Raw genomic sequence first — 15,186 nt, 5'->3', positions numbered from 1 at the left:
GGATGAAGCAGGGGTAGGTCATAGTCATTGTCATCATTGCGTATTTCAAGATTCATGACGTAATAGTCATAGTTTGGTGCAGAATAGGTTATGTCATAGATAGAACTCTCTTGAGGATAATCTCTCCCAAGTGTTCTCCAATTATCTCTAACGAAATCAAGATGGTTATTTTGCGATTTGCTCTCAAGTGACTTATCATCTGACGTTTGTCCCTCAAATGAATGGATTATATCAAGACATACATCTTTGATACTACAGGTTCCTTCTGGGTCAATTTTATCATATTCATTTGTGGCTTGAAGCTAACATGCTTGTGCACATGGTATAGATGATTATGTCACTATTTTCTTTGCTAGCTTTTGCCTTCTCTCGAACTCAGCTTCTTCTGGACTAATAGTCATTCCTGCTTGACTTTCTATTAGTTGTTCTATAGTTCTTCCATACCTTGGTATCTCTTGCTCAATGTTTGATATAGATATGATATTCTGTGTTTCCTGTGTTGTCATTTCTTGGTCTTTCTCATTCTCTTTTCTTTGTTGCCTTGCATATGTTTCTTTCCTCTGAATCTTGATTTCTTCTTGTCTTCTTGTCCAGCTTTATTCTCTATTTTGTGAAAAGTGTGTCTTCACTTGTACTAGTTGCTTGTTCCTCATCATTTTCTTCATTTGATGCATTGAATGATGGATCTGGACCCCATTCATATTCATTTGAATATGTTTTTGAATCATTGTCTAGAATCACACCACTATACCTGATAGGAATGTTATATGGTGAGAATAATTCTTTGATTTTGGCCATCTATTCTTTCACTGTTTCTGGAATATCTTGATTAGGTTTCATGCTTGCTTGTATGCCTTGGACTTGTTTACAAGATTATTCTTCTCTTTTGATAGCAAGGTCTTCCTGTTGCCTCTCATGTTTTTCTTGTTTCTGTTTATTAGCTATTGTTTTTGTTGCTTGATGTAGCCTTTCTTGCCATGGTTCTTCTTTAGGGATTGCTTTCTTTCTCCACTTTTTATGTTGATAATTGTGATGCTTTTGTTTTGATTTAGGATATCCAAGTCCCGACTTATCTTCCTTAGATTATGTATGAGGACAAATGGGTTCTAAAATACCTTCTTGTCGCTTGCCAATTGGCCCTTTTTCTTCATATCCCATCCTTTGAATGATTTTGTATCCATTGCCATATTGCTCCATGGGAATACTGACTTTTGTAGCTGTTGCTATAGTTTCATCTTCATCTTTGTATAACCAACTAAGAATGTCTTTGTCTTCAATTTCCTCTGAAAGTGTTCTAGCTCTAAAAAATGCCCCATCAAATATTTCAACTGATTTCTGTGGGATCCGTGGTTGAGCGTCTGTGGGTTTTCCATATGATTTAGGTGAAAGTGGTAAGTTATGCAAAGAATATTTCCCCATTCCTTCGTCATTGAATTTGAGATTTTTATCAAAGGTTTCCCATAATTTTTATTGAGTTTCCTTAGTGGGATAGATTGCTTCTTTGTTATGTGGAACTCTTGCATCTTGCGCTGGTTTCAGATTATTGCAATATTGACTGGAATCTACTATTATGGTGATTTCTTGTCCATTATGAGGAAACTTAACACACTTATGGTATGTAGAAGGAACTGCTTGCATGTCATGAATCCATGGTCTTCCTAGAAGAATTTTATAAGACAGATTCAAATCTAGAACCTGGCACAATGTATCTCTCTCCATGGGTCCTATTTTGATTGGGAGCACCACAACCCCTTTAGAAGAATGCCCTTCCTCATCATAAGCCTTGATAGTTATTCTCTTCTTTAGATCCACTGCATTTTCTGAATATCCCAAAGCTTTTATTAAACTTAATGCACAAATGTTCAAGCCAACTCGACCATCTATGAGTATGTGTTTGACACGGGTTGTATGAATGGTGACTTCAATATGTAGGGGAGCATTATGAGGGTGTTGTAAGGATGCATCATCATTTTCAGAAAAGGATAAGCAATGTGGGGTTATGAGGTGTCCCACCATGTTTTGGAATTGATCCACATCCAAGTCTTTTGAGACCATTGTTTCTACTAGAGATTTCTCCAATATTTCCTTATGCATAGGTGAAACTTTTAGGAGCTCCAAAATTGATATTTGAGCGGGTATCTTTTGCAATTGTTCCACTAAGTTGTATTTTCGTGAAGTGGACGTTGATTCATTTTTTATACCCAAAATTGTAACCTTTTCTTTACTTCTTGTAATGACGTTGATTGGTTCTGAAGCTGTTTTATCTTTGACAATGATGACATTGACCACATCATTATATGTGTATGTATAGTTTACCTTAGCTTTTCCCTTGTCATCTTTTGGGTTGGATTGTTCACCTTTTTCATAATTTGGGAGTGGAGTTTTGAATGCTAGATGCGATTCATTCATTTTATGACCATCCACTGTGATAGTTCCATTATCTATTAAACCTCGAATAAGGTGCTTCAATCTTTGAGAATCATTGGTTTGGTGTCCCTTGTTTCTATGATAGTTGCAAAAATGATTGTCATTCCACCAATTCGGTTTGACTTGAGGCTCATAATTTCTTTCTTCTGGTAAGGTAATCAATTTATTCGCAAGAAGAGTCTTCAAAGCTAATTCCAATGGTTCCCCAATGTTTGTGAATTTCCCACGGGGATTGGAGAAGAAAGACGGGTTTAGTGTTCTCTTGATTGTTGTTGTTTGGTACTTGAATTGATAAGTTAAAGATTGGTTGTTTTTTGGTAGCATTGTTATCATCATTTCCTCCATTGGTAACATTCCTATTCTTTGACCAGAATTTAGGTTTGTCATTGTTATTGTTGTGATTGTTGTTGTTGTTGTTGTAGGAATTGTTGTAGAGTTTCAACTCTCCCTTCTTTACCATTGCATCCTCTATCTTTAGACCATTTTTAATCATTTTAGCAAAAGTAGGAGGACATTGCAGTTTGAGACGATAACTCGTTTCACTGGTAAGGTTGTCAATGAATATGTCTATTTTCTCTTGATCTGGTACATCTCTTGGATATCTATTAAACAATAGTCTCCATCACTGTAGAAATACCATGAAAGGTTCACCATTCCTTTGTTTTATATTACTTATGGTATAACATTTTTATCTCATTTCATATGTTGTAGGAGTATTGTGAGATAAATCTGTTCACAAGTTCATCAGAAGATTTAATCCCAGATGGTAGTCTTGAGAACCATTCCATTGATTGTCTGCTTAAGCTTCTAGGAACAAGGCGCATCAAGTAAGTTTCATCGTGTGCAAACTCCATACTCATGGTGCAAAATTCCCTAATGTGATCTTGAGGATCATATTTCCCATCATATTTATCATATTTAGGGATTTCACAACGTTGTGGGAATGTTATCATGTTAAAATTTTTGTCAAAAGGATATGGACAAATACCCTCCAATGAATATTTCTTGGAACTTGTTCCATTCTGCATATCTTGTATTTGTTGTTGCAAGGTTTGCATTTGTTGAGTAAGAGTTAACAAAGGATTATCAACATGGGTTCTCCTTGCATCTTCATAAGTTCTTCTGTCACTACACTCTCTTCTTGTTTCATCGTGGTTCCTTGCATTATCATGGTCTCTTCTTGTTCTATCTCCTCTTGTTTCCTCATGATTTACTCGATTTACATCATCATTGTTGGGATCATCAATGTTTTGATTATTACTTGTTCTCGCATCTTGTTTCAAACTTTCCACGTTAAAATCTTGTGGCAATTTAGCTATTAAATTTGTCAACAATAAGATGTACTTTTTATTTTGTTTTTCCATTAGTTTGTCAAATCTAGAATCTTGTTCAAGACCTCTAATGGTGTTATTGACTGCTTCTTCATCAACATCTGTGTACCCAAATGTTTGAAATATTGAATCATCATCGTCCATCTGTTTTGGTCTTCTCAACTGCTCATGTTGGGCTCTAGTCCAAACTGGCATGTGATTGATTTGAAAACTTCTAAAGTTTTGATTTTCTAAAATGCAACTCAATAGGTGATCACTAGTTTAGGAAGATAAGTTTTGTTGATTTTACCACCGTTATTGGTGTGTTGTGATAAAACGTCTTTTTGTTGAAAAGTACGTGCTTGCAAAATTTCTCCGTCAAACTTCGTTCCGTAACCACATAAATAGTGATGAAAATGGTGTAGGAATGTTCTATGTTTTAACAAGATTTTGTGATTAATGTATAATAATTTCCTCTTCTTCAAGATAGCCTTCCAACTTGGTTTTCTTTTCTTGAGGCGATATCTAAAAGTGATATAAGCATCTAATGATTTACAAGTTGTTTGATTCCAATGTGAGTACAATCTTGATTTTAATAAAACCTAGGTCCAAAGAGGAACGATATATCCAAGATAATGAACAAAGGTTGATATGATTAAGTTTCATGATAAAGGATTTGATATATCTTGATAAGAAACTGATAATGATGTTGATTTGCACTTGAGATGGTTGAATCACTAACTTGTTGGATGTTTATGCTTATAAAAACCTTTGGAAAATAGCCTATTTGATTGATAACTCAATTGTTTGACTATTTTGAAGACCTGTGACAGTTGAAAACAAACCTCCTCAAAAAAGGGTATCTGAAAATGATGTTAAAATTTTGGTCTGATATGTGGAAATGCTCATTGTTGTAGATGCGAAAAAATAAATGCACTAACCTATTGATAAAAAACGCTAACTTGCGCAACAAATGCGCTGCTCCATTGGATACAATTGTTGTTCTGTGCCGTAAAAGCACTACACTAAGGTGCAAAAGTGATGTTTTAGTTGTAAAAGTGTTGCCTTGTTGAGAAAATGCGTGATCCTAAAGGTCAAAATCACTGTACTGTTGCTCAAAAGTGCTGTTATGCGTAACAAATGCGCTGTTCTACGTGATTTCGACTGTGTTAAATGAAATTTTTCAGTTTTCCAGCAAGTTGTCAGATTTTTGACTTATTTTAGAATGATGATTTTGTAAGTTTTTGACCATTTTGAGAATGTTTTGCAGACACAAAAGACACAATGTTTGGAAAGCAAAGTGCACAAGCAAGCACAAGTCCTATGGTAGACCAAGACAATAATTGTTGAATCTCACATGGGGTTTCCCCGAGGCTACGCTATTCAGATCAGATATTTAGGTGCTTGACCCCACTGGCTCCACCCTCGACACTCACTTCTCTAGGGCAGCTAAGCACCAGTTTCCATGAAAACTCCCCATGGCAAACTTCATATCTCCACTAAGAACTGTATGTGTGTGAGCTGCTTCAGAGGTCCGACCTCCTGTGCCAACAATTATAAGGATTTTGGCAACTAATATAAATGGTTTTTAGTAAGGGCTTCCGGTCATGTGGCCATACATGCGACACTTTACACTCTGTAAATACAAAAGGTTCCCAGCCTATAGAGGTTGCGCTCCATAGGGTTTATAGGCAAACATAGTGTTGGTATGAACTAATTAGAACATGTTGTCCATAACTTTCATCATAGACACGATTTATTTAGAGTGGATCGGAAGGACTCGGTACCTATTTCCACTTGGGTCATTCCCCTCTCACTGGCCCCCTCAAGGTAGCTCGAGAAGGTAGGCCCTCTAAAGGTAAAACATGAAATGAAAGTAGGTCTAACTTTCTGATCACCATATTAGGGTGAGAGCATACTCACCTACTACTTTCAACTAGCATAGTAAACATATGGTTCTTTTACCCTTTAGATTACCTATGTGCAACTACCTTACTGAAAACACATGATGCAAGTTGCATGCTGTTGATTTACCCCTTAGTTAAACTAGGTGAAACATGTATGATTTTTTACTTCCCAAAATACTCATAGTTAAATTATGTGAGAAAATGCATTAAAAAATTGCTCAAAATGAAACCTGCAAGCACACAAGTCAATAATTTGGAAAAACCAGTCTTGGACGATCAAACTTGCAAGGATTTGTTAGCAGATAGATTATAAAATTTCAAATTTTTTGTTGTAGAGTGAAATGAAAATGCTAAAATAGCAAAAGCGCTATCCTACTGAGCAAACACGCTAACATGCAAAACAAAAACACTAACGTGCGCAATGAAAGCACTAAACTGCTAAGTAAAAGCGTGATTTCTTAAGCAAAAGCACTAACGTAGGAAGAAAAAATGCTAACATGTAAGACAAAAACGCTAACCTGTATCATTAAAATGCTAACCTATGGAGCAAAAACGCTAAACTAAGGGTCAAAAGTGCTATCCTAAGCTATAAAAGCGCTACCTTATTTCACACAGGTGTGAAACAAGTTTACAAAAGTGTTAATCTATTTCATTAGCAAGAATTAGACAAGATATTAGAAAATGAAGTGCGAGGCTTCAACCCCACGGTGGGTGCCAAAAATGTATCGACTTAAGTTTCACCTCAGAGATTAAACCTACAAACTCATTAGTCTATCATGAAAATATAACTCAAGTTTCAACCAATGAAACAACATGAAATGAAAAAGCAAATAAAAGATTATACCTTCATGATTTATGTCTCATTGTATCCTGACCCCACTGTTCTTGGTTGCATATGATTTTGCTCTCAGACAACCACTAGTAGCTTCCAAGATGGCAAGTGTGGAATGGACTGGTAATTGATATGATATGCAAAGCTAAACTATGATAACGATTTATGTTAAATTGCTCAAAAACAACTCTAAAAATGCTAAGCAAATGAACTTACAGATGCAAAGATAAAGACTCTTGATTGACTTAAGATTAGCTATTAGTTTCAAAAATGGCTTAGGAGAACTCTATTTATAGATTTTTGAGTGCATAAGCTTAGGTGGCAGAGATCAACGATCCTGATTAAATTTTGCAAATTGGATGGCTATGAGTAAGAGGTTAAGATGTGAGAAAGAAAGGTGAAAGATGTTCCTCCTACACCTACAGGATGGAGGAAAAGGTGGAAGGAGAAGCCAAGTGTCATTCATCTCACCTTGACTGAGAAAAAGACTTGAGAGAATATATGATAGTTGGAGAAGATTTAGGGATAAGAGGACAAGTGGACTCAACTTCCTCCAAAGATGTAGGAAAGTTGGAGAGAATATAGGGAGGTCGAGGAATGTGTCTATGTACACATTATTTGAAGAATAAATTTGGAAGTTGAAGATAATGATGCATATTAATATTAAATATTAATATCTTAGCCACATGATTGATGAGTTGTCAAAGAAGAAGTGATGTGGAGATGAGGGTGAGTTGGAAAATGAAGATTAAATAATTAAGAAATTATTTAATTGATGAGACTATATGATAGTGGATAAAAATATAATTGAATATAAGATATTTAATTAATTGATTAGAAGGAAGGATAAATGAATTAATTAATAAAATATTATAATTAAATTAATTAATAGAAAAATAATTATTAAATAAATAAAATATTTATTTAATTGCTCATAACCAATTTTATGTGTATACACACTATGATCTATAATACTATGAATCAAAACAATCAAAAATCCTAATCCTTAAAAACAACCCATCTTAAAATTAATAGACTACATCAACAACTCAAAGTTAAAATTTAATATATTTAGTCATGCCCCAAAAACATTACAAACATATTTAGGTAGCCATGCCCTATAAACCGTAACCATTAAACTCTTAAAGCTAAGTAATTCCATAAGCAGTCCGAGTCAGCTGCAGTCATGTAAGGCAAGGTTGTGTAAAGGAAGACTCTTACATCATTAAAAAGTAAAAGGAAAACATTGGAAAAGCCATACCGAAAGCCTTTTGCGATATATAGTAGGGGATTGGAAAGAAACTTCTGTAGCGGTCTTGTCTCCTCCTCTTTCTGTACAACATTGATAACAAATACAGCTTTACAAAGTACCAGCTAAGGCAAAGCAAAACACAAATTGCCTGCAACTTCAAACGATAAATTAATCTCCAATCAGGAAAGAAAACCAAACCCAAAAAACTATTCGCTTGTGGTATTAAGGTTGGATCGAGTAGTCTTTTGCGATTGAATCAGAAGGCAGGGTGTTGTTTTGGCGGGGGTTCGAGCTAGTAACCTTTGCAATTTTGAATCTTTTCAAATTTTTGAGTTTACAGTTTAATGAATCGGTTAAAATGAATGTTTTAGACTGGATTTTGATTCATCGACGTTGATCTTTATAGCGTAGCGTGTTGTTGACGCTATCATTGTGGCGGGGAGAAAGCTTTTGAAGGAATATCAGGGCTGATTTGGCGAAGAAACCCTGCGGTGAAGGGGGCCTGGAGTCAGACAATTGGGGGCGCGGGTGCTTGGCTTTCCTCGCACATTTATGCAGCCCCTATTTTGCAAAATATCTGCGGAATTCCACCGGCCAAGCCAATAGCATCGGCAACAGCAACATGACGGATGTTACGTCGCTGCTGCCTGCGTCCGTGCTGCGGAATCTCGCGGACAAGCTCTACGAAAAGCGGAAAAATGCGGCTTTGGAGGTACGTATTTAAAAAAAAACCCTAACTTGATTTTGTTATCTATGTGCATATTCCTTGGTTTTGATGTTTTTTTGGCACTGTAATTAATATTGATGACCTTGGGAAGGTTGATCACGAAATTTGAGACCTCAAACCCTTAAAATTAAACTTTATTTCTTTGTGCATGGGTGTGATCTGTGGGTTTTCTGTACGTACAAATGTTTTTTGGCGTTTCTTAGGAGCTTTTATTGTTTGGTCCTATTTGGACTCGGAGATTGCGAAAGGGAATGGATTAAGGACCACACTTTAACAGATTCAGTATCACTTTGCACATTCCTGAACTCGAATTGGAAAGATTGGGATCTTGATCATGATTTCACAATCTGCGAGTACAAAATTTGAACAGTATAGAATGCAGATGGAAAAATAAATCTCGTATCGACGTTCTGTCAAATTGGCGTATGGCTGGGCTGTGACCAAAAACATTACCTGCATTTTTTTTTGAAGTATATAAATTAACATAATTTTGTTGTTGAAATATGTTTATTTTAGATGATGTTCTAGTTTAAATTCTGTAGCCAAAGGCTACTCTGTGCATCCCTTTATTTGTATATATAATAAATTATGACATATGTAAAGAAGTCTAAAAACGCTTTTTAGAAGCACAATTGCCATGTGGAAGTTGTGATTAATGTTAATGTTCTTTATAGTATCTTTGAAATTTGTAGGCTTACAGATCAGTTTACAAGGTTTACAATTACTTGTGGTGTGGCTGCACTGGTATTTGCGGTGAAGAGCTATGTTAAACTTTAAAAATCATGAATGGTGCATCCAAGGCTTAAACTACCTCGTTAATATGAATGGAACACTTGAAAACTTGGTGTTGAATATTTATATGCAAAAAATTGAGTTCATATGCCCAAGTAACGGACCTTCAGAATTTTTGGCATGGAAGAATCCACTTGCAGCTTTGCCACTAATGTTATCATAAATATCAAAATTAAGATAGGAGGCAGTTGGAGACAACTACAAAAAATGCAGAGTTTGGGCAATTATAAGTTCTCCATATACCTCGAAAAAATTATTTTTAGTAAACATTTATCAAAATATTTGTAACAAATCTTTGCTTAACCAAAAGGAAAGAAAGAACTGTATAGTTGCCTACATAGAAAGCAGTTTATTACTTTATTTAATAAGGCCCTTGGATAAATTTAGTTTGATGGAACTTAGTAGACTTGAATGGTAGGATTCAGCACAAACCTGGAAGTATAAGTTCTATATGTATTTCATGACCTGTTGGTAGCATTGTGTTGATTCTATATATTATGCTCATACTTACTGTTACTGATACTAAGGGTTGTGTAACCAATTATAGGAAAAAGTCTTAAAAGCTTGATTGGCATCTGCTGCCACATGATCTTCTGAGCTTGTCTTGAGACAGTGTTTCTCTCTGAGTTTTGGATACGACAAAATATTTCTGGAATTTGGGGACGGTAGTGAGATGGCTTTTAAAATAATATGTAAAAATTAATATTTGGATTTTAAATACAAATGTATTAAATGATAAAAATACCCAAAAATGACTTAACAAGCTTAAAAACTAAATTTTTAGAAAGTCAAACATTTATACATATCAACTACAAACATAAACATAAGCCTTTACAAAGTATATAACTCTTGAAACCTTTTTTACGACTAGATCTTAAGGGGAGCAACCATGTAGATGTCTTGAATCAATATTATTCTGGTGTAAGTTTAAACAAAAAAATAAGTTTAAACAGTTCAATATATTTCCTTGGAATCACACATTTCAGTAGTTAATGTTGACTTAATCTCCATCTAGAACAAGTCTTTTAGCTGGCATTTGAATAAGCCTTTGTCTGCCACCAATAAGATGAGATCACGAGTTTCCTTTCTATTGAACAATTCCTATATGGCCGTGTGATTTATTCCTTGTTTTGAACCAGTGATGCCCTTCTCTGTGTGTTCTCACTATTGTATAGGAAAATGGAAGCCAAGGAGTTGATGTTTATTATTTTGTTTGTGAAGCATTTTACCTCAACTTGAATTTTTTTGAGGAATGAGTATTCCCCATTTCCATGTGAATGGACTTGATTCACATAATGTAAATTTGAGCAGGTGAGCACTACCAGTTTAGCTTCGCTAGTTCTGGAAGGCTTAACCTAGATTCCTCATTATCCTCTCTACTCCCTTGAAAAGATTTGATCACAGTCACAAGCTAACATTGAAGCCTGTATGTGTTTTTCTGCTGTTTAAATGTGCAGCTATGTGGGGCATGCTATTTTGTCTCTAGGATGCAAGGGCACACCCATTTTTGGCAAAATTAAGGGCATATCCTAGTTTCATTTAAAAGAAAGGAGGAGGATTAGGTGTCTAGGCCTTGGGGATGCCTCCTTGGGTAAGACTGGTTTTACAGATTATATTATCCAATTTACCAAGCAGTTTCAAATGGACTGAGTGGTGACAAGTTATGAACAAGCTTAACCTATGAGTCAATGTATTCATCGGGACCTTTGGAATGTTTGTTTAGTTTCTCTCTTGTTACATTGCTTTCTGTAGTTCCTGTCAGAAATATGAAAAATTCAAAAAGGCAACTAGATGGGCTGGATGTCTTTTGACCTCTTGGGGATATGGCCTTGGGTAACACTGGTTTTGCAAGGTATATTATCCAATACACCGAGCAGTTTCTAATGTCCCGAGTGTTGGCAAGTTTAAACATAACTGATGAGTCAATGCAGTCATCAGGGTATTGAATTTTGGAATGCTTATTTCCTATATTCCATGGCATTATTGGGACAGGACGCATTTTATGGACGGCAAAGAGAGAGAGAGAGAAAGAGAGCATCAATATAACATGACACTGTTAACATGATGCTGGATGATGTCTAGTAGTTAATGCACAGAATATAGAAATGACACTGTTAAAATAATGCTGGATGATGTCTGCAGAAGCCTACATGCCAACCACATCCCAAAGAGAAAAATAGCCAGTGCACCTTTAATCTCTTTTGTAATTGACAATAATAAATGTCTTGAATATCATATTGAAAATTTGAAATTTGAGGCTTTTTTGAACAATGAAATCAGAAATCCAAATTATTGCTGTTAGTGTTAACTGATATATAACTTATATCACCAGCTATGAATCTGTGTCATGATATATGTATTGCTGTTATTCTACTGTTGTTGCCGTCATTGTTGACATGATTAGTTTTATTGCTGTTATACTGTTCTCATGATATATTTATTGCTGCTGTCATGATTTATTTTAACACTATTTTTAATGTTATGAATAATTTTCTTTTTATAAAATAATAAAAATTTACCTTGCCATCAGGGATGTCTGGCTGTCCCCGAGACATTCAAATGTCCCCATGGTGTTTTTTAATTTCTGCAACAAGTTTCAGAAATGTTTCAAGGATTTGAATATTTTTGGGGATGGCCAGGGAATGTCTCCTGCCATCCTGCCGTACCTGAAATGTCATCGGGGATGGGGAAAGGGGCTTGAGGTCAAGGGATACATCCCTGTGGAAAACACCTTATTTCACTTCTCTTTTGCTACATTGCTTTTTGTAGTTTGTTTAAGAATGCCAAAAGGGCAACTAGGCAGACTTTATGTCCTTTTGATCTGCAAATTGGGAGGATGGAAGAAAATAATTCAGATTTCCACACAAAATCATCCCTGTAGGCTGTGAGGATACACTTTATGGCATACATTTCAAAACAATAACAAACATGACTTTTATATCCTGTTTGTAAGTTATTCTTTTCCAACAAAAGACAATGCCTAGTTAAAAGATAATATCATGTGACATTTTCAACTTTCTTCTGAGAGAAAACAACTTTCCAAAGAAATCTGTGTATAACAAAGACAAATATTTGGGTACTTTTTAGTTTTATATAGGTTATTGTTAGAGAGCTAAGTTACTGGTTTGGGTCTGGGTTCAATTGTACAGCAGTTTTTCCCCTGGATTTGTTGCGGCTTGGTACAGCCATAATGTTATAATATTAGAAAAAAAAAAAAATACCCATAATTTGAAAAAGGAAATTTACAGAATTGAAGACAAATTCATAATTATAAAGATAATTAAAATCTGTCATCCAGATAAAAAAATATACAATAAAACTTTATCCTCCTGACTAATATGGAATATTATGATGTGAAGCTGTAGGCTTTTAAAAAGCTTTATTTGTTTTACTTGTTCCTTATGAAGCAACGGTGCCATCTGCATCTGATGAAAAACTGGAAAAATGAATATTCTCTGCCAACAACTGAAAATGGTGCTGTCAAATGCTGTGATTTAATTATCTGAAGAGAACCTATTTACCAGGAATCACTATTCGGAAGTTGCAGTCGCACTCATGACCAAAAGTTAGAGAATAGATATTGATGCTGCTGTAACTGCACTTGAAATGTTGCCACTGCTGCAACTGCAATTGAAATGCTGCCTCTGCTGCAATGCCTGGACATAGGCTCTCTGTCTCACCGTCAACAGGCTGCTGGTGCACAAAAATGTGTTTCATAAGCTGTGCCCTCCATGCCATTCTGGGCGGTTTGTTTTAAAGTCTGGCATGAGTTCACCTGGGTCTGGTCTGGGTGTGCCCAGGGTACGGTCTTCCTGTTCAGGGTACCCTGTGGGTATGTGATGGATCCATGCCTATACTCATATTCATCCTGTTTGGTACAGTGATGAGTCCCATATTAGAAGAATCTGGTAACATAGTTAGTGAGAGATGGAGAGTTGCCAAGTGGCAAATATGTTATTTCTTTCAGGATTTTTCAATCTGGCTTTCCCTAGATATTCCCTTATGAGCGTTCACAGGTTTTTCTTGGTACTATATGTATTGATAGACAACGTTTGGTTTTTCTGGTCCAAGACTTGTCCCATTTCTCAAGGTGTGGGATTTAATGATACCCAATTACTGTTTACCCTCTCTTGCTTTGTTTACCTTTTCCTTCTTATTTTATGCCTAGTATGTGTGTTTTATAACTGATTGAGTTCTGTTAGCCTAATTTGGTTATTTGTCAGCATTATTCTAATATCCTTTTTTTCTTCCTTTTCTTTGGTTGGGAGAAGGAAACGGAAGGAGGGAGACTGAGAGACGGAACAGTCAGCTGCAAGATCGACCAAATTCTACTCATTTCAGCACCTAAAATGGTTTCTTAGATATTCGCAAAATTTATGATTATGTGCTCTAATCTATTGTGTGAAAATTGTTTTTCTTTATTGCCTTGGTTGCAAATTTCCAACATTTGTGAAGAGTGATAATGGAAATAAGAAATCCTCAGCCAACTATATGCAGACAAACCGTAATTATGTTCACATTCCTTTTTTCTTGGTGTAGAAGGCTGAAGCTTTTTTGTGATGGGTAAATGTTTGTAGGTTGCAAAAATTTCTTAGAAAATGAGCTTTTAATGGTGCAACTGCTCGAGGACTTTAAAACTGTTTTCTAGAAAGAAAGTAGCTACTTTGTTCTGTTTTGCATGATTTCTTTGAAGTATCATAGTTTGTTTCATAGAAATGTTGCCTCTGCACCTTCCATTTATCTTGGAACTCAATTCCTTATTGCCAAACCCTGTTTATTTGTTTTTTTTCACCTGTTTCATAGATAGCTAATACATTATATTTGTAAAAGGTTTTGCATATTACATAGTCCTGTGGTTTCTGTGACTCTGTGAGTGAAAATGGCTCTGTGAGAGACCTACTGCAAAACTCAGTTATCAACTCTTATATTTGTTTTAGCTTCTTCTATATGTCTTGAAGTTATCAATTTACTTCTAAGTTGCCTAATCCATTACGAGAACGGGGACAGGTACGTGGGTACGAAATGCCGGTACGGTTGGGTACATTTTCAGTACGTTCATACAAAAATAGTACATATTTATATATACACATATACATGTATATGTACATATGCATATACATGTATATGCTAAGTCGCCGCATTCAAATTCGAGTTCGAGTTCGGCAAATATAAAATTCGGATGAAATTCGGCAAGTGCAAAAAATTTGAAAAAAAATTCGGATGAAATTTGGCTTATATAAATTATTATTATTTTTTAATAATGTAATATTTTTCTTTAATATAAATAAAAATAAATTATAGTTATTTTTAAATATATATAATATATTTCTTTAATATAAATATTAATGATAAAATTGTAAATATTAATAGATTAAAGATTAAATCTATTAATATTAATATGAAATCTTTAAAGATTAAATCTATTTAATAGATTAACGATTAATATTATATCTGATTAAGATGAAATCTATTTTTATTTAAAGATATCATATTATTAAATCTTTTTAATATTAATATGAAATCTCTAATTTAAAACTCTCCTAACATACATTCAATATCAAATCTTAAGCTATTGAGCAAAAAAAAAATCAAATCGTAAGCTAACTAAGCGACGGAGCACTGCAGGGAAACAGCGGCGGCGAGGGCATTGCGGGGAAATAGCGGCAGCGAGGGCATTGCAGGGAAATAGAGGTGGTGGGGCAAGGGCTCACACGCAGAGAGCATGAAAGTGTTTCAATGGCGGTTTGGCAGCACGGACAGGCAACTTACGTCGACGAATAACAAGAGCAGAAAACCCTTCAAAATGGACAACTGACCTTCAAACCCCTGCAAAATGCATCAGAACTTCGACGAATATAACCTAAAAAAATGCTTAATGTACATATATACACACACACATCTCTGTGTGTGTAATATGTATGTATGTATATGTAGCTTAA

The 15,186-nt window shown here is 35.2% G+C and overlaps 1 protein-coding gene across 7 annotated transcripts in view; it reads left to right on the top strand.

Moving 5' to 3' along the window:
* Positions 1-7,703: 7,703 nt before the first annotated feature.
* The window catches only part of LOC131059834 (protein VAC14 homolog), a 48,585-nt gene continuing 41,102 nt past the window's right edge, over positions 7,704-15,186 (top strand). The window contains exons 1-3 of one of the 7 annotated variants that reach the window (XM_057992876.2): positions 7,707-8,013; positions 8,140-8,440; positions 13,519-13,599. In XM_057992876.2, the coding sequence (XP_057848859.1) occupies positions 8,351-8,440; positions 13,519-13,599 (171 nt within the window). In that variant the 5' untranslated portion in view covers positions 7,707-8,013; positions 8,140-8,350. Of the gene's footprint in view, positions 8,441-13,518; positions 13,600-15,186 lie in introns of all 7 variants that reach the window. The other 6 variants (XM_057992873.2, XM_057992875.2, XM_057992874.2 and 3 more) reach the window with 6 other exon arrangements.

Source organism: Cryptomeria japonica, chromosome 10 (assembly GCF_030272615.1).
Source record: "Cryptomeria japonica chromosome 10, Sugi_1.0, whole genome shotgun sequence".
Lineage (NCBI taxonomy): Eukaryota > Viridiplantae > Streptophyta > Pinopsida > Cupressales > Cupressaceae > Cryptomeria > Cryptomeria japonica.
Note: the sequence above shows the minus strand (reverse complement) of the source record. Positions and strands in the feature narration are given on the sequence as shown.